This window comes from Hippopotamus amphibius, chromosome 17 (assembly GCF_030028045.1).
Source record: "Hippopotamus amphibius kiboko isolate mHipAmp2 chromosome 17, mHipAmp2.hap2, whole genome shotgun sequence".
Taxonomy (NCBI): Eukaryota; Metazoa; Chordata; class Mammalia; order Artiodactyla; family Hippopotamidae; genus Hippopotamus; species Hippopotamus amphibius.
In genome coordinates, this window is record NC_080202.1 from 35,759,090 (window position 1) to 35,777,990 (window position 18,901).

Genomic DNA, 18,901 nt, shown 5'->3' on the forward strand with positions numbered 1-18,901 from the left:
TCACCCTTGTTATTCTCTCCAGGCTAAGCGGAGCTGGCTGAGGCCGGAGGCCAGGCGCTGAGACGCACGGTTGGATACTGGTCCAGGCAAAGACGCCAGGGAGCCTAAAGAGAGAGAACGAGAGGCCGAGAGGCAGCCTTTCTAGATGAGCATGTGGCGTGTGAGCACTGCTGTGAACAGGAGTGAGCAGGTGCGGGAGGAAGAGCAGGGAGAGGCCAGCCCCCACGCGCGAGCAGCCAGTGGGGGAGGGCTCTGGACCTGGGCTTGCTGCAGTGATAAACACATTCTCTATCTGCTGTCCAGTAGGGTAGCGGCTAGTCACTGTGGCTATGGAGCCCCTGACACGCGGACAGTGCCACCAAAGGACTCCGTTTTAAATTTTATTGTGATTAATTTTAAGAGCTACCTGTGGCTTGTGGCTGCCGTATTGGGAAGCACGGCTCTAGGCAAAGGAGAGACGATGCCTCTCAGCGCAAATGCGCAAATCTCCGCATGGGTGCGTGTGCGCGGGTACGTGTGCGCGGGTACGTGTGCGCGGGTGCGTGCGCGCGGGTGCCGTGTGTGCGCGTGCAGGGATGAGGGCATGCGAGGTGACGCTGCCGAGTGTCAGGGCGGTGGTGGTGGCAGACCCGCGCGGTGCAGCCCTGCCTGTCACGTGGCTTGGGGCCAGACTGTGGTTCCAGCGTGTGTGCAGGGCAGGAGGGGAGGGGGACAAAGGGGCCATTGTAGCACATTCCCAACTCAAGCCCTCCTCCCCGCTGACATCACAGCTGCCCTAAATAGAGCCGCCCAGACCTGCTCCCCCAGACCTGCTGCCCACACACGGAGGCGCGCCGCGGCCTTCCCACCCTGGTGCTCCGCGGGCTCACCTCTGCTTCTCTGTGAGGGAATGCTCCTGCAGCTGATTTTTCAATCAAATCCAAACCGAAATTCTAGAAAGAGAGGAGGCTTCATTTGGATCTTTTTACTTTTTGCTCTCTGTCTCAGAATCCTGGGTGCCTTTTGGGCTTGAGCCCATCTCCTGGCAGGATTTTCTATAATTGAAACATGGCGGATTTGCCCTCTTTTTTTTTCCAGCTCCTTAACCCTCAGCTCCCCAGGTGCCTCCAAGACCTTCCCAGAGGAGCTGGCTAAGGTTGAGTGGGGCTTCCCTGCTGAGCACGGGAGACTCAGGCCTGGGGCACACAAGGCCAGGTGGGGCTGAGTGTGGAGCTGCTGGAGCGAGCGTGGGGCTCTTAAAGCCAAGATGCACAGGAGGAAGACGAGCGAGGTGGGTTCTCCCAGCCGTCCCTGTGTGGATGAGAACGTAGCCACTCACCCAGGAGTCAATTGCATCAGTGTTCAAAGGGGCCCTGCACCCGTGTGGGTGTGTGGGCAATGGTGGGGGTCTGTGTACGTGCAGAGCTTCTGCACACAGATGGCGACCCGAGAGACAGACAGGTCTAGGCGTTTGGGACATGTGTAAGTAGGCATGACAGAGGGCACAGGAGAGTCTGTGTGACGAGGATGAAAGGGGGACAGTAGAGCAGGGAGGAGTGTGGGGGAAATGAGGCGAGGCTAGAGGGGCAGGCACCGTCCTACAGTCCAGGGCCTCTGGGGCTCTGGTGCTGGTGAGCAGCTGTGTCTCTGCATCCCCTCCCAGGTATGTGCTCTGGAGGGTACCCAATAGGGCTAAGAGATGTCCATGGATCAGGAGGCAAGACCCTGGAAGAAGGATGGCTCTTGTCTCGGGGGGTAATCAGGCCCTTATGCACACAGCGAGTCCAGCACTTTGCAGAGGATGTGCGTGCCAAGGCCCAGAGGGAGGTGAGTTTGGTGCACATGGGTGCTGGAGAGAGTGCGGTTTTCTCTGCATAAGACAGTGGAGGAAAAGGAAAATGGGGTAGGGTGGGGACCAGAGCACATTTTAGAGCAAGGAGGCCACATATTCAAGAGCTAGGTGACTTCACTGCTGTGAGGCACACCCCTCCCACTCCTCAAGGCTTCTGAAAACTCTGACACGTGCAGAGGCCTGGTGTGAGCAGGGGTTCTGGAAAGAGGCTGAGTTCTGGGTTTGGGTAGATCTTGAGTGGGGAGTACAGGACAGACCATGAAAACAGCACTGCCCGATAAGATTTTAAGTGAGCAACATTGTGTAATTTTTCATTTTCTAGCAGCCATGTTAAAAATATAAAAAGAAACAGGGAATGTTAATTTTAATAAGACATTTAACCTAGTATATCCCCAAATATTATCATTTCATCAGTACATTTGCAGCACATCTCAGTCTGGGAGCCACCTTTCAAGTACCCCGTGGCCACAGGTGGCCAGCAGCTGCCTTACCAGACAGAGCAGAATTGGACCGCAGGTCAGAGCCAAGGAGCAGGCGAATTTCAGGCTCCACCCCAGTTCACAGCGAGAGCTGGAACTCTTCGTAGGATGGAAATTGAGCCCATTTCATCCAGATCTTGGGGGAAAGGGAGACCTCGCAGACCTCTGGTTTTGTGTGACCATACGAATGATTATATACAATAAAGTCTCTGTTCTTGGGAGCTGCCAGATGCCAGGCACGCGCCTAGTTCTCCCAAATTCTCACAAAAGCCCCAGGACAGTTACAGTTAATGTCTGTGAGTAAACTCTCAGCGCTGTGATTGGAGCCCTGCTTACTCCGGCTCCCAATCCCAGCAGATACACCAAGGGAGCTCTCTGCGCCACAGGGTGGAAGTGTGTGCGAGTATGTGTCTCAAGAATAAGGCAGACGTGTGACGTGGGGGCCGAGGCCAACCGTAGGGGCTCCTGTGTCCCTCGGTCTGGCAGGGTCTTCTCACCAATTCGGGAGGTGGTGAGGCGTCCAGAGTCAGGCCACGTGTGAGGGCTGTGTTTGGGATGCAGGTGGAGACGCCGGGTCCCGTGGGCAGGGTGGGTGTGGCACTGGAGGACACGGGGGGAGGGAGGGAGGTGGAGTCTCAGGGTGGAGGGGACGCAGCAGCTCTCCGTGCTCGGCGGTGAGGGGCCGGGGTGTGACCGCCAGGTGGAATCGTGCCCCCTCGCCCACCCCACGTGCTGCCGGGACGGCTGGCGTGCGTGTGTCTGTGCCCAGGCACAGCTCTCCGTCCGCTGCAGTCACGTCATCTCCCCAGCCCCTTGTCTGGGCCACTTCCTCCCCGGCCGTCAGCCAGGCTCCCGTGTGCTCCTGGTAGCTGAGCTGGGAGGAGGCGCTGCCAAGATCCCAAGGCAAAGTCCTGCAGCAGAGGGAAGTGTGGGGCTGGCTTCGGACTCTCCCATCCTGGCCAGCACAGGAAGAGCACATAGGCCCAGGGTGGGAGCACGAGACAGGGAGAGGGCGGCCCCCTCCTCACACGGTGGGCGTGGGGCCGGGGGGTGGGCAGGGGTCCGGGAGGAGCCACCCCAGACAGCAGGCTGACTGCGTGCAGGCTCCAAGCTGAGGAGATTCTGTGCAGCTCCAGGTTTCAGCCAGATGGGGGACCTCGGGAAAAGGAGGAACTTGTGAAGGAGAAGTCAGAGCGCCCGTGTGGTGGGGGGTTGCTCCCTAAAGAGCCCTTCAGCCAACAAACGTTTATTGAGCACACACGCTGTGCCGGCTCGGAGCCTCTGTCCTCCACAGAGCTTCCTGGGATTAACTACCTAACTAATGGGTAGGGGTGGCCAGCCGGGAAGTGAGGGCGGCACCCACAAGATAATGGTAGAAGCGTTAGCAGTGGCCTTGCTTACCTCACCCCTTTGCCCAGAGCGGAGGAGCAACTTCCTTAAGAGCTCTGAGTGGCCAGGACCTGATGGCCTCCCTTCACCCATTCCTTCAGAACAACCTTCCTGAGTGCCTACTGGGTGCAGGCACTGTGCCCCCTGGGGGCACACCAAATCCTGTCCTCCTGGAGCTTACTTGCTAGGGCCAAAGCAGACCCGACCCCAACAAGGCGCTCATACAGGGCACATCCTGTGAGAGAGCAAGGAGGCTGGGCAGAGAGGCTCTCTGAGCAGGGGAAAGGCCTCTCTAAAGACCTGTCATTTGGGCAGAGGCCAAAATGACTGCACTAAGGGGAAGTTGTGTGGACGTGGGGGGCTGGGGGTTCCCGGCAGAGGGAGGAGCAGGGCTGTGTTAGGAGGTGGTGTGGCTGGAGCAGGCAAGCAGGGGGAGAGGGGTGATGAGGTGACAAGGGTGGACGGGATCTCTATGCCTGGCCAGGAGTGTGGATTTACTCTCAGTGTCACGGGAAGGCAACGGAGCGTTGACGGCAGAGGGGCCAGACTCCCTGATTTTTCTTTTTAAAGGATGGGCCCAACTGGAGGTGAGACTGAAGGGGCAGAGAGGAGGCAGGGAGGCTGTTGTGGGGTCCAGGAGTGAGATCCTGGAGCTGGCCTGGGAAGGTCATCGTGGAAGCCGTGAGAAGTGGATGGATTCAGGACATTTTTTGAAGGTGGGGATTCTGGGAAGTGAGAGAAAGGGGAGGGGGGTCCAGGAGCAACTTGTGGCCCTCATGAGCCCCTTGCCTACACATTTCTGAAGAGCGGGATGCAGTGTTCAGAAACTCAGCCCTCCTCAGGGATCCCTGGCCCTGGGGGCACCATCATTAGACTGGCTGGGCCCTTGCCTCCAGGTGAGAGAAAACTCCCAATTATCCCCCTTACCTACCCCTACACACACACACACACACACACAGAAGGGTGATTGAGAGTCAATTCCAGGACAGTGGGTGGGGCCCAGGCCTAGTGGGAGGGGCTTAGAAAGGGGTGGAGAGGCCTCAGGGTGGCAGATGCCTTGCTTGGATTCTCTTGGAGCTGCCCTGGGCCAAAAGGCCCTGCTCCTCCCTCCCCGCCCCCCTTAACTGGGTCCCCACTGGGGCTTAGTCTCTCACCTGTGCTCCCAAAGGAGCATCAGATATGACACTCTGGGTGGCAGGGGCAGGGGTGGAGCCGGCCTGCTTTGGTCACAGCCACCTGAGAAGAACAAGTTGTGGCTGCCTCCTGGTCAGCCAGGCTCTCCAGGGCTCACATGGGGACCAAGCTAAGCTGGTGACACCAAGCTCAACAAGGGCTCCGGGCTGTGCAGTGTCCTGAGGACCTCGACACTGTCTCTGAGGAGCCCACCAGGAAAGGCCACTGATCTGGGGCATTCAGGGTCCTGCACCCCAACCCTCTCTCCTTATCTAGGTTATAACTCACACAGAGGCCTCCCTCCAGGGTAAGAGCCTGGACCTTCTGCTTCCAGAACCCCTTAGTCCTCCAGAGGGCAGTGTGGAGGTGGACATGCCAGGTTTGAATCCAAGCTCCGCCATTTGTCTGCTCTGTGACCTTGGGTAAGTCACTCATTCTCTCCTTGTCTATAAGCTCTTTTTTTTTTTATTTATTTTTTATTTTTTTGGGAGTACACCAGGTTCAATCATGTGTTTTTATACACATATCCCCGTATTCCCTCCCTTCCTTGATCTCCTTGTCTATAAAATGGGGATAAAGATCCAGTTAGCCCTCAGTATCGGGTTCATGTGAGGATTAAGATCACGGCTGCATATGTAGGTTCTTCCCTCTTGCTTCCAGAGAATTTGAGAAACGGCAAAATGCCGAGAGTCTAGAGGGCCAGCTGGCAGCCCTTGGCTGGCTACCTACCTCTGAGGGCTCCCACCAGGCGGAAAGGGAAACAGAAGCAACGCAGGCTGGGAGGGAGGCTGCTGAGAGGAAGGCACAGCACCAGATGAGCAGAGCAGCAGGTTTTATTCTGGGGGTCCTGATCCCAAACACCCTCACCCCATCCCATCCCCCTCTCTCTGCTTATTCCAAGCCTGGAGTCCACTGGGCCAGGAGCTGGAGTGGGGAGGAGGGTGTGGCCGTGGGTCGTGGCTGCTCTGTGAGTGGGAAGAGAAGGGAGGGTAAGGCCAGGACTAGGAATGGAGCAGCAAAGAGAGAGTGGGGTCTGTGAGGACCAGACCCCGGTTCTCCTGCCTTCCCCAACTTGACCCTCTGACCCCACGTGCTTGGCACTGAGGGCCACAGCCCTGGCACTGCTGAGCACCTCCCACACTGCCTCGGAGGGGCAGACAGGTCTGTGTGCCCCTTCCCGTCCCCCCGCCCACCTGCCCCAGCCCTGAGATGGAGGCCACCTTATTCCAGAAAAGAGGTTGGCACTGCCCAGCTGGACCCACCTGTGTGGGCCCTCAGTGCTGGTCCAGGATGAGGGGCACCTGGGCGCTGTCCACTTGCGGGGGCAGCCGCTCGCCTGTGCGCACATTGAACATGGGCAGGGTAGAGAGTGGCCGGGGCACCTCTCGGCTAGCTGCCATCTGCCGCAGCTCCTCTGTGTTCCCGCGGATGGTGCAGTGGTGAACCATCTGGATGCTGGGGGCACAAGGCCAGCAGAATCATCAGCTCTGGGAGTCAGCACCCACACTGGGGTCCAGCCTGGCACTCCCTCTGAGCCAGCCTACAGTCTTCCCCACCTGTGATGTGTGGGGAGACACAGGATGGGTGGGAAAGGACAAATGTGAAGTTCTATGGTGCCACCTCGAGGTCCAGTGACTGAGCCATGGGCTCTGGGTACAGACATCCTGGATTCAAAGCTGTGTGTCCTTTGCAAGTCGCTTAACCACTCTGTGCTTCAGTTTCCTCAACTGTAAAATGAAGATAATAATAGAACCTACTTCCTAGGATGGTTATGGAGATTAAATGAGAAAATGCAGGCTGGGTGTTTAGGAAAGCGCCTGGCACATGGTAAGAGTTCCTGAGATACTAAGACATGAATAGATACCCACAGTGGTATGTATCTCCAGAGGCCAGTGTTTGCTGGACTCTGTTGTTTTTATATTCTGATGATCCCCTGGGTCCCTTTTCTAATACTCTCTCCCCATCATCCCCATTTTAGCCTGGCAAACCTACCTCCTCACCTTTTCCTAGCTTTTGCCCAAGGTCTTTCCTGCCTGGCTTTGACTGCTTATCTTTTGGATCCTGAGACATGGGCTCCACTCCCTTTGCACCTTGACCCCCTCCCACCCCACCCCAGGCTGCCCCCAGCATTGCTCAGCTCCAGACACTGAGTCTTGCTTCCTGTGTGTTTCAGTCTAAGGCTCCTTGAGGCTGGAACCAGGCCCCACCCGCACGGGGCTGAAAACCCCAGCAGCACTGAATGGACTGACCACCATACCCATTAGGAAGTCCTTCCTGAGCTCTATCTCCAGTTTCCCCAAGAAGCCTGAGCCTCCTTCTTATCTGACATTCTCATGGGCTTGTTTTCTGCTGTCCAGGAGCAACTTTCATTCATTTTGAGAAGTCGGGTAGCACAGTGGTTAAGCATGAGGACTTGCTCTGGGTTTGAATGTGAGTTCCACTGCTTACTGGCTGTGTTACCCTGTGTAAGTTGCTTAACCTCTCTGTGCCACCGTTTCCCCAACTGTAACGCAGTTGTCGTATGAATGAAATTAGTTAATGCAGGAAAAACATTTACATTCACTGGTCAGCATGCAGCAAAAGATAGCTATTATTACAGAGAGCCTTCCATTGCTATTATTATCATTGGTGTTGTTTTATTATAGTAGGCCCATTGATGAAATTGGCTTCCAGTGGAAGGATGTTTCTAAGCCCTTTTACATGAACACACCCACATTTGTGGGCTCAGCCTGGAGACCTTTTCCCAGACTACCTGGTTGCTGGGTCAGACAGACAACAGGGACTTTTCAGCGCAGACCATCAGAATTGGTTTTCTTAAAGGGGTGGAGGCCCCAGGCACGGTGGAAGCAATCCTCCTTACCTCTGGATTACTGATCAAATCGGGGAGGGGGAAATGATCCCCACCCACGTCCACGTCTCAAGTAGTGGACACAGACTCCAGCTAGAGCCTGAGCGATTAGACTACGGAAAAGATCTTTTAGCTTCCTGCGGAATGGGCCACGCTCCTCCCTGGGGGAGTAGGACCAAGTACTCTCTGGCCAGCGGGAGGAGGTGGAGTCACCCTCTTAAGCCGAGAGGAGGGTCCAGATGAGCTATTAAGTCTGGAATTTGACAAGCAGAGGTGTCCAAAACACAATTTTCCATTCCCAGGCAGGGGGAGGCGGAGCGGGGCAGCGAGCGAGAAGCCCGTGGCAGTGGCAGCAGCCAGGCAGGTAACGAGCCCTCTGGCGGGAGAGGCCTTCGCTGACGGGCCGCCTCCCCGCCCCCGGCCCCGCATCTGGGTCTCATGACGCTGGCAAAACGCACAGGTGGAAAAATGTTCTGGGGGCGTTTTTTCAGAGCAGGAGCAGAAGCCAGACCCGCAGTGCCCTCCCCCACTGTCCTTCCACATCAGCACGTGGGCAGAAAAACCAACACACAGGCATTCTCACACACACACACACACACACACACACACACACACACAGCCCCTTGAGCCCTGACTCTGGCACACAGATCACAGGAGAGGGTCGTTGGGCTGGAGATTGGGCTGGAGGATGTTCTGAGCAATAAAACCTGATGTGGGTGAAAAACAGGCAGCAGAATCACAATTTTGAACAATTTGAAAAATGGTAGACCTTTAACAAGCAAAAAGAAAAAAGAAGGAAATAGGATTTTGTAGAAATAAACACAAAATCCAAACCAACAAAGGCTAATATCATACACACGTGGTAAAATGGGTCATTGACTCAAAATTGATAGAGGAAGCATATTTTCCTGACATCAGAAGAGCTAGAAAATTGACCCAGGAAAGCTGGACATGGTGGAAATAACTGGTCAGAAGAGAATATCTGCAATGGCAGAAAATAAAATTGATCAAATTTGGCACAGGCCAAAAAAATTGAGGAATACAATCCTCCTTGTAAAATTCATATAGAAAACCACTGATCCCAATGGGGGAAAAATTCTACCAAACAAAAATGAAAACAGAAAAAAAAAAAAGCAAATCCTTTTCATTGCTTTGTATAAAAAGTTGATGAAGGAATTAAATCAACTTAGATCAAGGAATTATATTTTGGTTCACTCTGGAAAATTTATTCCCCACAAAAATTGAAAAATGTCGATATAATTCTGATTCTAAAAATGTTTGTATTGTTCAACCCAACGGATTGGGTTGAGATGGTGGGGTCAAAATGGTGGGTTTAAAGCTGGAGTCTCAGGCACTCTAAAATCTGCTGGCGAGCACACTCACACCACGTGGGTCTGCCTGCCTGGTTCACTCAGCCACAGCCCTTCTTCCCAGGCTACCAGGCATGTCAGATGCCCATGCTCTCTGGCATCTCCCGCCTGCCCCACCCAGGGGGAAACAGTGGGCCCACTGTGACCCTCACAGGATTCTGGTGGCCTCACAATGTCCCCCTGAGGTCACCACAGAGATAATCTTACCACCCCCTGCACCTGAGGCACAAATCTGCTGAGGCCAGCGTGGGTGATCATCCTTGGTCCTCCTTTTGGCCACCCAGGGCAAGGCTAGGGCCAGAGCCCTACAAGAAAGCCTCTGAGGGAACCAGGAACTGGGACGCACCTCCCCGACTCAGGAGTAACCCAGGGGAGACTTCCAGCCGCCATCCTGGAGGTCCTCGCACCCAGTTCCCTTCACCCAGCGCAAGAAGAGATGCAGAAAGACACCTCACTGCCTCCCCCATCTGGGCCCTGGGCGTCAAACCCCGCCCTGGATGCAGGCCGGGAGGCCAGCGCATCCGGACTCCCAAGCGAGAGCGAGCCTGGGCGCCGCGCCTCCTCCAAAGCCCACCAAAAGCTCAGCATATCCAAGGTGATCCTGGGGGTCGTGGCAGACAAGGGGGCTCGCAACCGCGTATCCCTGGCCACGCTGAAGAAGGCCGTTGCCACCAGGGGCTACAACATGACCCGCAACGCCTGGCGCTTCAAGAGAGTGCTCAAGGGGCTGGTGGACAAGGGCATGCTCAAACAGGTGACAGGCAAGGGGGCCACAGGCTCCTTCCTCATGAGCAAGAACCCTGCCTCCAGGTTCAAGCTCAAGGGCAAGAGACGGCAACAGCAGCGGCGGCGGCGGCGGCAGTTGGGGCAGCGCCGGCCTGGGCGGCACCAGCCCGGGCAGCGCCGGTTGCTCGTGGGCTCCAAACAGGGGCACAAGCGGCTCATCAAGGGGGTTCGCAGGGCGGCCAGATGCCGCCGCAGTTAGCAAGGCAGGCTGAGCAGGCAGGCAGGGGTGCCGGGCCCGTCACAGGCTCAGTGCAGGGAGAATAAAAGGAGCCTCACTTATTTCACACCTGCCTCCTGGAATCTCTGGGGTTCAAGGGAGTGGGAGAGGAAGAGTTCTGGGGGCACAGAGGAAAGGTAAGGTCATGGGTTGGGAAACCCTGGGCAAATAAGGGTGAGATGGATTTGGGAAGGGCTGGAGGAATTGAAGGCACCCAGATATTAGCTGGTCCAACTGCATCATCTTTCAGATGAAGAAACTGAGGACAGAAAGCATCACAGTAATTTTGTGGCAGAATGCAGCCTGGAACCCAAGTGTCTGACTCACAGCAAAATGTGTGTGTGTGTGTGTGTGTGTGTGTGTGTGTGTGTGTGTGTGTGAGAGAGAGAAAGCCTTTTAAGTTGTTTTTTAAAGTTGCTTCTCAAACCCTTTCCCCCAGGGTGGCAGCAGATCCCTGAAGCCTGGCTAGGTCCCCTCTCCTGTCCCACATCAGACTCGTCCATGGAGCCCAGAAAATGAGAAAGCCAAGCCAGGATAGGTCAGGCCCAGCACCCAGCCAGCCCAGGGCTCGCGCTCCCAAGCGGGTGGCCCCATCCTCCCAGAGTAATCTGGTTCGTCTGACGCTCATGGATGTTGGAGGGGACAGCTTAATGGTCCAGGGGAGCTCCCCCCCAGCCCCCAGATTTCCCCTACTCACTCAGAGGTGGCCAGGTCTCTCTTCAACCTGTGGAAAAACGAGGGAATTAGCTATTATCCACAGTTCCTCCTGGAGTCCCTGCTCCTTTCCTGGCTGAGGACTTCCCTCCCTGAGGGATCTGGGTCCCCAGGCAGCACAAATGCCGCAAGGAGCCCCGCAATGTGAGCACCAGCCCCAGTGCCCTCCCTGCCCTCCACCCCCACACTCACCGTCCCTCCCGCCGGCAGCACATAACGTAGGCCAGCAGCAGGGCCAGCAGCAGGGCCACCAGGAGGGGCACCAGGAGGGTGACCAGCGCGTCGGTCAGAAAGTCTCGGGCTGTGGCCTCGGTGGGCGGGCAGAAGAACGGGTCGTGCTCCAGGATCCCATCACCTGCAGTGGGCACCTCGTCTGCAGGCTCTGGCACTGACTTGTCCACCTGCTCAGAGAGCCCAGGGCTGACCCAGGAGTGGATGGCTAGACACAGAGAACCCCAGGGCACAGGGCAGGAGTTCTGGGGCGACATTACTCCATGAAACTGCAGGGATTCCTCCTGCCTGGCCCCCTCCAGCTCAATGTGACTGAGCAGGACAAGCACTGGTGTAGGAGTCTGGAAAGGAATTCTAGAAGAGGCAAGACTGTACAATGGTTAGAGCACAGCTCTCAGGTCTGACTGCCTGGGTTTGAATCCTGTTTCAAACAAGTGCTATGCTGCAATGATTCACCTCTAGGTGTCTCAGTTTCTTCATCTGTAAAATTGGAATGCTAATAGTGGTACCTGTCTCCTGGGTGGTTGTGAGTATAAAACATGTTGATTGCATAGTGCATTGCCCATAGCAAGTGCTCAAGAATGTTGATTACCAGTTCCTGGCTGTGCTGTCGGTCAAGTCACAGGAAGGGTTCCTAGCCCTGGGAATAGGATCTCTAGGGACCCTAGACACCTCAGCTCAGTATCCCAAAGAGTAATAGTGAGCATCTTTGGTTTATATCATGGAGATGAGAGCTATCTGTTCCTTATTGCAGGCCATTTTCCTAAGTGACAACTTAGAGGAAAACGGAGCTTTCTCCCTAGGTAGACAAAGGAGTTTGGAACAACCCTGTGGGAGTGACTGCTCTAGCTGTTGGGTTGGGCAGAGCTGGAGCTCCAGGAGCTGGAGATCCCTTGTCTGGATTACGGACTCTGTTGCCCTCTTGTGGGAGAAGGTAGAACATCAGGGTGTGTGTGTGGGGGGGTGTGTGTGTGTGTGTGTGTGTGTGTGTGTTTACGCACGCGCACGCACGCACGCGCGCATAGAGATAACTGGAGAAACAGGGAGATGGGATGGGAAGACAGGGATGGAGGAGACCTGATGGAGGCCATTCCCCGCCCCCACCCCCAGAGCCAAGGTCCCTTCTCACCAAGGACACATTGCACCAGTCAACTCGGAAGTGAGGTGCCAAGGTGTCATAGCAGGACAGTAATGGAGGCTGGCCCTGGGCACAGCGAGCTTGGCTGTCAGGGGATGCCACCATCTTCAGGCAGGTGGAGAAGGGTGAGGCAGAGCCCACCTTGATGTATACCCTGGGCCCAGATATAAACCACTGTCAAACAATTGGGGTTATCACTGGTCACTGGAGATTTGGGGGTTACAGTCACCCTGAGATCTGGCATTATGGTAAGAGTACACAGAGCACCCCAGTCTTCTGGGGGTCTTTTTTCCCCAGGAATGTCCTTTGATGGATGGATGTTTCATGTCATTATGGGCACCAAGAAGTGCAGAGTTTAGGGTAACTAGGTTTTGGGCCTAGGAAGGGCAAGAGGGAGATGAGGCGGTGGCCAGAAGGAACTGGACAGTGCCATGACACAGGCAGGTAAAGATGGGCATGGTGAGCATGCAAAAAGATGGGTAAGTCCCCACTTGAAAGTTAGGGAGACCCATGGTCTATGCCCACCACCTAGACAAAAGGCAAGCTGCCCCCTCCTCCAGGGAGCCCCCCTGGGCTGCATGCTTACCCTTCCTTGCGGCCCTCGATAGGAAGGGGGACTCGGCCCCCACGGTCCAAGGCAGAGGTGATGTTGAGCAGCTGGAGCTCCCCTGGCTCCCAGAGCCCCCCCAAGGCTGTGAGGAAATGGCTGGCAGGTGTTGAGGGCAGCACCTCCTCCACATCATGGCTGCGCACCAGGAACTCAGCCTGGTATGGCAGCAGGGGGCCTGGAATAGCCAAGTGGGCACCTTAGGCCGCACCCAGCCCCCAGCCCTGCATAGATCCTTCCTGAGCCTCCCCCCATCCAAACTCCTCCCCATATCCCCTCAGCTCCCTTCCTTCCTCCCTAATACCCCATATACCACAGGCCTCAAACGCCCTTGCCCCATACCCACAGCCTCAATTTCTTGCCCAAGGCTCCACAGTCTATCAGCAGAGTGGCCAAGAATACAACTCCAGAGTCTTTCCAGGGTGCCTTGCTCCCCATTACTCCCTCCTACACCCCCCTTACGGGGGAGATCCCCCAAGACTGGCATTGGTGGGGTAGGGGTGGGGCAGGGCTGGTGGTACCTGCTGGATCCCCAATCAACAGCACCAGCCTCCGCCGGGTGGTGTTGAAGCTGTCCCGATTGTAGGCTGTGACCTGGAGGGTGGGGTAGAGAGCTGAGAGGTGAGGTTAGGAAAGAAACATGGTGTGGCTGGGCCTGGCAGGAGAAGACTGAGATAGCGAACCAAATTAGAGGCATTTGATTCATGTAAATGAGTGAACACGGGGGTCCCTGTTGCGACACAGCCCACGGCAGTCCCGGCTGGTACCTCGATGACCTGATGTCCACGATCTTCTGGGGTTGCAGTGCCGTAGAGGAAGCCAGGTTGGTGGGGGCTGCGCTGGGTGTAGTGGAGCCACCGGGGCAGGTCTGGGTGTCCCTGGAGGTGGGCGTGGTAGGTGATAGGGACGGTGGCTGGGACCGCTGGTGGAACGGAGGAGAGGGGATTGGAGACACGACAGATTTCACCAGCCCTGGGCCAGGCACCCCCAGCCCACCCTGGTGCCCCTCAGGCCCCTCTCACCGACGACGACATGCTCAGGGAGGTGCAGGAAGTTTTCACGGTCCAGGGTGTGTACAAAGACGCGGCCCACGAGTGGGTGCAGGGTAGTCTGCTGGGCCTCAGTGCCACCCAGCCCTGCCAGGAGACCTGTGGGGACCCATGACCCACAAACACACGGCCCAACCTCAATCTTGGCCGGGGAATAAGGCCCCCTTTTCCATCCAGTCCCTGGTGGCCCTGAGGGACCGGAGAGATGTGTGAGAGGAGGGGACGACTTTGCTGGAAGGATGCGTTGGAGCCCTGGCTGTGCCACCCACTTTAATCAGCAACAGGACCCAGACCTTAGTTTGGTCTGGATTCATGGAAGCCCCCTCACTCCTCATTTTAGGCCCCACTGAGGGTCACAGTGGGCAGGGACTGATGTCTGGCAGAGAGGGGTTGTGGGATATATGAGTGTATGTGAGTGTGTGTGTGTGTGTGTGTGTGTGTGTGTGTGTGTGTGTGCGCGCGCGCGTTAAGAGCACTTGGAAAAGAACCCCAAGCTGACTGACTGGGAGGCTGGAGGGGGTGGAAGGGAGGGAGAAGGAAGGACCCCTTGGAGGAGGCAGGTAGACATTCTGAGGCTCCCACCCGCCTCCCCTCATATGCAGGGGGAATAGGACCCCCATTGGAGGCCACCAGGAGCTGAGCGAAGGGGAGCCTGAGCCTGGAGCCCGAGGGAGAGGACCTGCCCCAGCGGCCCCCACACCCTCCCAGGGCCAAATTTAGCCTGGACCTAGAAAGAAGCCAGCCCAACCAGCCTGTTAAAGGGCCCACGATGCTCTGGGCCTGTGCAGTTAAGCCCAGCCTGGCCTAGGACACCCCGCCTCTCAGAGTCCCCAGCCTCTATATCCCAGCTCCCAGCCCCAGTTCCCTGGAGTCCAACCGGCTGTGGAATTCACACCCCAGGGTCCCTCTGGCCCCTGCTTCACCCCAACCCCCCAACCCCTCCCCTGAGGAGCTTCTCACCCCCTTAACCTGGGCTTCTCCCCTGAAGAAGACCCCAACTTGCCCACAAGGAGAGAAATCCAGATTAGCGCTGCTGCCATGGCTGCCCCAGCCTGGCCCTGCCTGTGAGTGACAGAGACAGGAGTGGGGGGGGAGGGGGAGGGGGAGGGATGGGCTGGTGTCCCAGAGCAGCTGGGCCTGGCTTCAGCCAGAGGGCCGCCCCCCTCCCTACCCAGAGCAGGAACTAAATCTAGGGTGGACACCCTCCCCACATGACAAGATCCCTCCAATCATCCTCTTCTTGGGGCCAGAGTACATTTTTTTAAGAACATTTTTGAGATATAATTGACATACAGTAAACTGCATATATTTAAAGTGTGCAATTTGATATTTTTTTCTTATTGGTAATGCTGGAGTACATTTTGTAAACCACCAACCATGCCGGCTTAAGACACTAATGGCTTCCATTGCCCTGAGTCCCCAGCTGCTGACGGTTTTCAGACCCTGCTTGTACCTGGCCATCCTGTATAGAATCCCCTCTCCTCCCCTTCACCCTTCCCCCTCACACACACTACCCCAGGCTTCTGCCCTGCCTCACTCTGCTGCCCTGATAAGTTCTCCTGAGTCTACACCGCTTTGCACAAGCCGTTCTCTCTGCCTGGAGCTCCCTTCCTGCCCTCATCCTACCAGGAAACTTCCACTTGCTTTTCAAGATGCAGCCCAGGCATCCTCTCCTCTCTGAAGCTTTTCTGTCCTCCTTCCTGCCCCTAGGCCAGGCTGGGTCCCCTAAGCTCCAGTGCACAACCAACCACACAGTACTGCAGGTTGGACTGGGATCCTACGATCTTTGCATCTCTGGACCTGGCACAGGGCCTGGCAACTAGTAGGTATAGGGAGCGAGGTGGCAGCTTCACAAACAGCACATGAGGGTACCCATTCACCCAGCCCTCTCCTCACACTAGGCACCCCCAGGCTGCCCCCCAGGTCCAGGAAAAGAGAGCCTTGGACAGAACAAGCCAGGTAGAGACAGGGAGTAAAGGAAGCCTACAGGCCTGGACATGAATCCCACCTTGACCCATTCACTGGAGGATATGGCCTTGAAAAAGTCACTTGCCCTATCTAGGCTCTGTTTCCATAACTACAAAGTGGAAAGAATAGCGCTCGCTTCTTGGAGTCCTTGTGAGGAATCCACAAAATCATGAATTCAGCACATATTTACAGAGCACCTGCTATGTACCAGGCATTGAGGGGGCAGAGATGAAAAGCCCCTGCCCACGTGGAGCTCTCATGCCAGCAGGTGATAACAGCTACCCCCTGCCTCTACTCTGCTGAAGGTTTTGCATAGATTTACATATAGTAACTCATCCCATCCCCACGGCAGTTCCAGGAAGCAGGTGTTATCTTTGCTCCCATTTTACAGATGAGAAAACTGAGGTACAAAGGGTGTATAACTTCCCTGAGGCCATACTACAGAGAGCTGAATACATGTAAAGCCCTTAGCCTGGTGCCTGACTCAATCCAGGATGCAGCCAATGTCCTTGTGGGTGGGGTACCACTTCCCCTTCCTTTCTGCATCTGCCAAAGGATCTCAGTCCAGGTGTGATGGAAGCAGGGTGTCCTTCTTTCCCTGAGCTTCCCATTTAGAACAGGCAGAGGCGCACTTTCCCCAGATGCCCTGAGAAGGAGACAGGGGACCATGGGTGGCAGGGTTCCAAAATCCTCGGTACCTGTGTGAGCATTCTTCCTTGGCCTTGAGACAGAGGGAGCTGCCACCTCACCCCCATAAGCAAATGCCCCAGACAAGGACATCAGGGACCTGCCCTGAGTCAGCCTGAGGGGGAGGGGGTTGGCCTGCAGACTGAGGTGACCAGTGGGCAGGTTACTCAGTCCTTGTCCCTTCCTCTCTCTCCCCACATGGCCATCCCACCTGCCCCTGGATAGTCAGCAAATTCCAGAATGAGTGTCTACTCAGGCTCTCAGACAGGGCAGAGTATGTCCCAGTCACCTCTGTACCTCTCTGCCTTCTCAGAGACAGAGAGCAAAAGGAAGAAAGGAGGCAGAGGAAAGTCAGAGGGCTCTAGGGGAGCCAGGACCTGGCTGGTTGCCCAGGTCTCAGCCCCTCAGTGGCTCCATGTGATTCCCTCCCTCCTCGGCTGCTGCCTCTCCTGCTATTTTTAGAGCCACCCAATCACACCCTCAGCTGTCTTAAGGTAGCATTGCCCAAACCCAGTGCCACCAGGCCCACTGAGCCCAGCCTTTCTTACTTTCTTCCTTCTCTCTGCCCCAAACCAGGGGAATCAGGGACTGCGCCAGGAGCCAGATGGAAGTCCCCTGAAAGTCTCCTCTGGCCCACAGAGGACCCCCTGACCTCAGAGCTGTCTAGATTGCAGTCTGCTGCTATAACACTCAGTGCCTTCTGTTTCTTGAGGCCTAGGGGTAGGGGCAGGGGGTCACAGGGTCTTTAAACCTATTCTGGAAATTTTAAAAATAAAACTAAAGTATACAGGGGCTTCCTAGGTGGCACAGTGGTTAAGAATCCGCCTGCCAATGCAGGGGACATGGGTTCGAGGCCTGCCCCAGGAAGATACCATATGCCGCGGAGCAACTAAGCCCATGTGCCACAACTACTGAGCCTACACTTTCGAGCCCGTGAGCCACAACTACTGAGCCCATGTGCCGCAACTACTGAAGCCCACGCACCTAGAGCCTGTGCTCTGCAACAAGAGAGGCCGCAGCAATGAGAAGCCCGTGCACCGCAACAAAGAGTAGCCCCCGCTCTCCACAACTAGAGAAAGCCCATGTGCAGTAACGAAGATCCAACACAGCAAATAAATTAATTAATTTTAAAAAATCTTAAAAAAATAAAAGTAAGAAACTAAAGTATACAGAATAATATGATGAACCCTCATATACCTATCACCTAGCTTCAACAATGATCAACTCATGGCCGATCTCATTTATCTATACCCTTTCACTTCATTTCCTCTGTCAATATTTCAGCGTGAATCTTTGAAAGATAATGACTTTTAAAAAACATAATCACAATTAATATACCCAATCACATTATTTTACCTTAAGGTTAATGATAATTCCTTAATATCAGATCTAATATCCAATTTCTCACATATGCCTTTTTTTTTTTTTTACAACGTATTTGTTTGAATCAGGATCCAAATAAGATGCACACATTGCAACAGCTTTGATAAGTCTCTTTGAAATCTCCTTAAATCTTTGGGTTCCCCCTCCAACTAACTGTCTCTCTCCCCTTGGGGTAATCAGGTCATTTGCTGCGTGGTTTCCCAGTCTGGATTTTGCTGACTGCATCTCTACTGTGTTCTTTAACATATTCCTTGGACCTCTGCGCTTCTTGTAAATTGTATTTCCTGGATATTGTTATTTCTTGTAAATTGTAGTTGGGTTGAGAGTCCTGATCAGGTGTAGGTTCCACTTTCTTCAGCAAGACCACTTCATAGGTAGTCAGAGGAGCCCATTTTGAGCTCCTGATTTGGTCCTATCCAGCTGGAGCATCCATCTGGGAGAACTGGAGGGTAAGTTCTGCATCTGGGTCTCTCTCAGCCTTGTCTCCAAAAGCCCAGCCCAGGTTCCCATGCCTCTGCTTTACTCCTGCTACCCCAACCCTGACCTCAGCTAGCTGATTCTCTGTCTCTGCTGCTTTGCCTTCCACACCTGTCTCCTCAGCCTTCCGCCCCATCTTGGCCCGTCAGTGTCTCAGTTTAATCCCTTTGGTCCTTTGTTCCTGTCTCTCCCCAACTCAATGAACGTTTACTGAATAAATGAATCATTGATTGAATAATATATCATCTCCCCAACTCTCATTCCACTTCCGTCTCTATGAACCTGTCTCTTCATCTCTGAGAGCCATATTTTCTTCATCTGCATCTAAAACGGAGGGTTAGATGTTGTCATGAGGGACAAAGGAAAGGGATTCTCGTCATTGTGATCTGACTGTCGCATCTGCCTCCCAGACTCCACCCACGTATTTCTCCTGCATCCTCTTCGCCGCCCGCAGCGCTACAACAAAGGGTGCGATCTGTCAGTCTGCCACAAGAGGGCGCGTTCGCCGGCTCCAGCCGGGACCTGCGCATGCGCAATGGTGGGCCCGAGCCGGG

General features: G+C 55.2%; 2 protein-coding genes across 3 annotated transcripts; one reads left to right on the forward strand and one right to left on the reverse strand.

The window, feature by feature from the left end:
• Window positions 1-5,364: 5,364 nt before the first annotated feature.
• On the reverse strand, window positions 5,365-14,899 carry SGCA (sarcoglycan alpha). Of its 2 annotated transcripts, none has more exons than XM_057717170.1 (10): window positions 14,836-14,899; window positions 13,806-13,931; window positions 13,551-13,705; window positions 13,305-13,377; window positions 12,763-12,961; window positions 12,168-12,330; window positions 11,000-11,208; window positions 10,791-10,817; window positions 6,135-6,327; window positions 5,365-5,837 (listed from the first exon to the last, which is right to left on the reverse strand). In XM_057717170.1, the coding sequence occupies exons 1-9, from the start codon at window positions 14,870-14,872 to the stop codon at window positions 6,147-6,149; spliced, it is 1,170 nt and encodes a 389-aa protein (XP_057573153.1). In that variant the 5' UTR covers window positions 14,873-14,899; the 3' UTR covers window positions 5,365-5,837; window positions 6,135-6,146. The 2 variants fall into 2 exon arrangements, 1 of the variants encoding a protein (XP_057573153.1); XR_009050102.1 differs by lacking the exon at window positions 5,365-5,837 and adding an exon at window positions 6,429-6,599 and having other exon boundaries at window positions 6,313-6,327.
• LOC130841016 (spermatid-specific linker histone H1-like protein) lies at window positions 8,988-10,160 on the forward strand. The gene has a single exon (XM_057717171.1). The coding sequence runs from the start codon at window positions 9,527-9,529 to the stop codon at window positions 10,073-10,075; it is 549 nt and encodes a 182-aa protein (XP_057573154.1). The 5' UTR covers window positions 8,988-9,526; the 3' UTR covers window positions 10,076-10,160.
• Window positions 14,900-18,901: the final 4,002 nt, after the last annotated feature.

Bases quoted from the DNA above. Each gene is read 5' to 3' on its own strand.
- LOC130841016 (XM_057717171.1), top strand. From the start codon at position 9,527: ATGCAGAAAGACACCTCACTGCCTCCCCCATCTGGGCCCTGGGCGTCA.
- SGCA (XM_057717170.1), bottom strand. From the start codon at position 14,872: ATGGCAGCAGCGCTAATCTGGATTTCTCTCCTTGTGG. The intron at 11,209-12,167 runs GTGAGAAGGGAC...CTCTCTGAGCAG, and splicing joins ACTGGTGCAATGTGTCCTTG to GTGGACAAGTCAGTGCCAGA. The intron at 10,818-10,999 runs GTGAGTGTGGGG...GTTTTTCCACAG, and splicing joins TGCTGCCGGCGGGAGGGACG to GTTGAAGAGAGACCTGGCCA.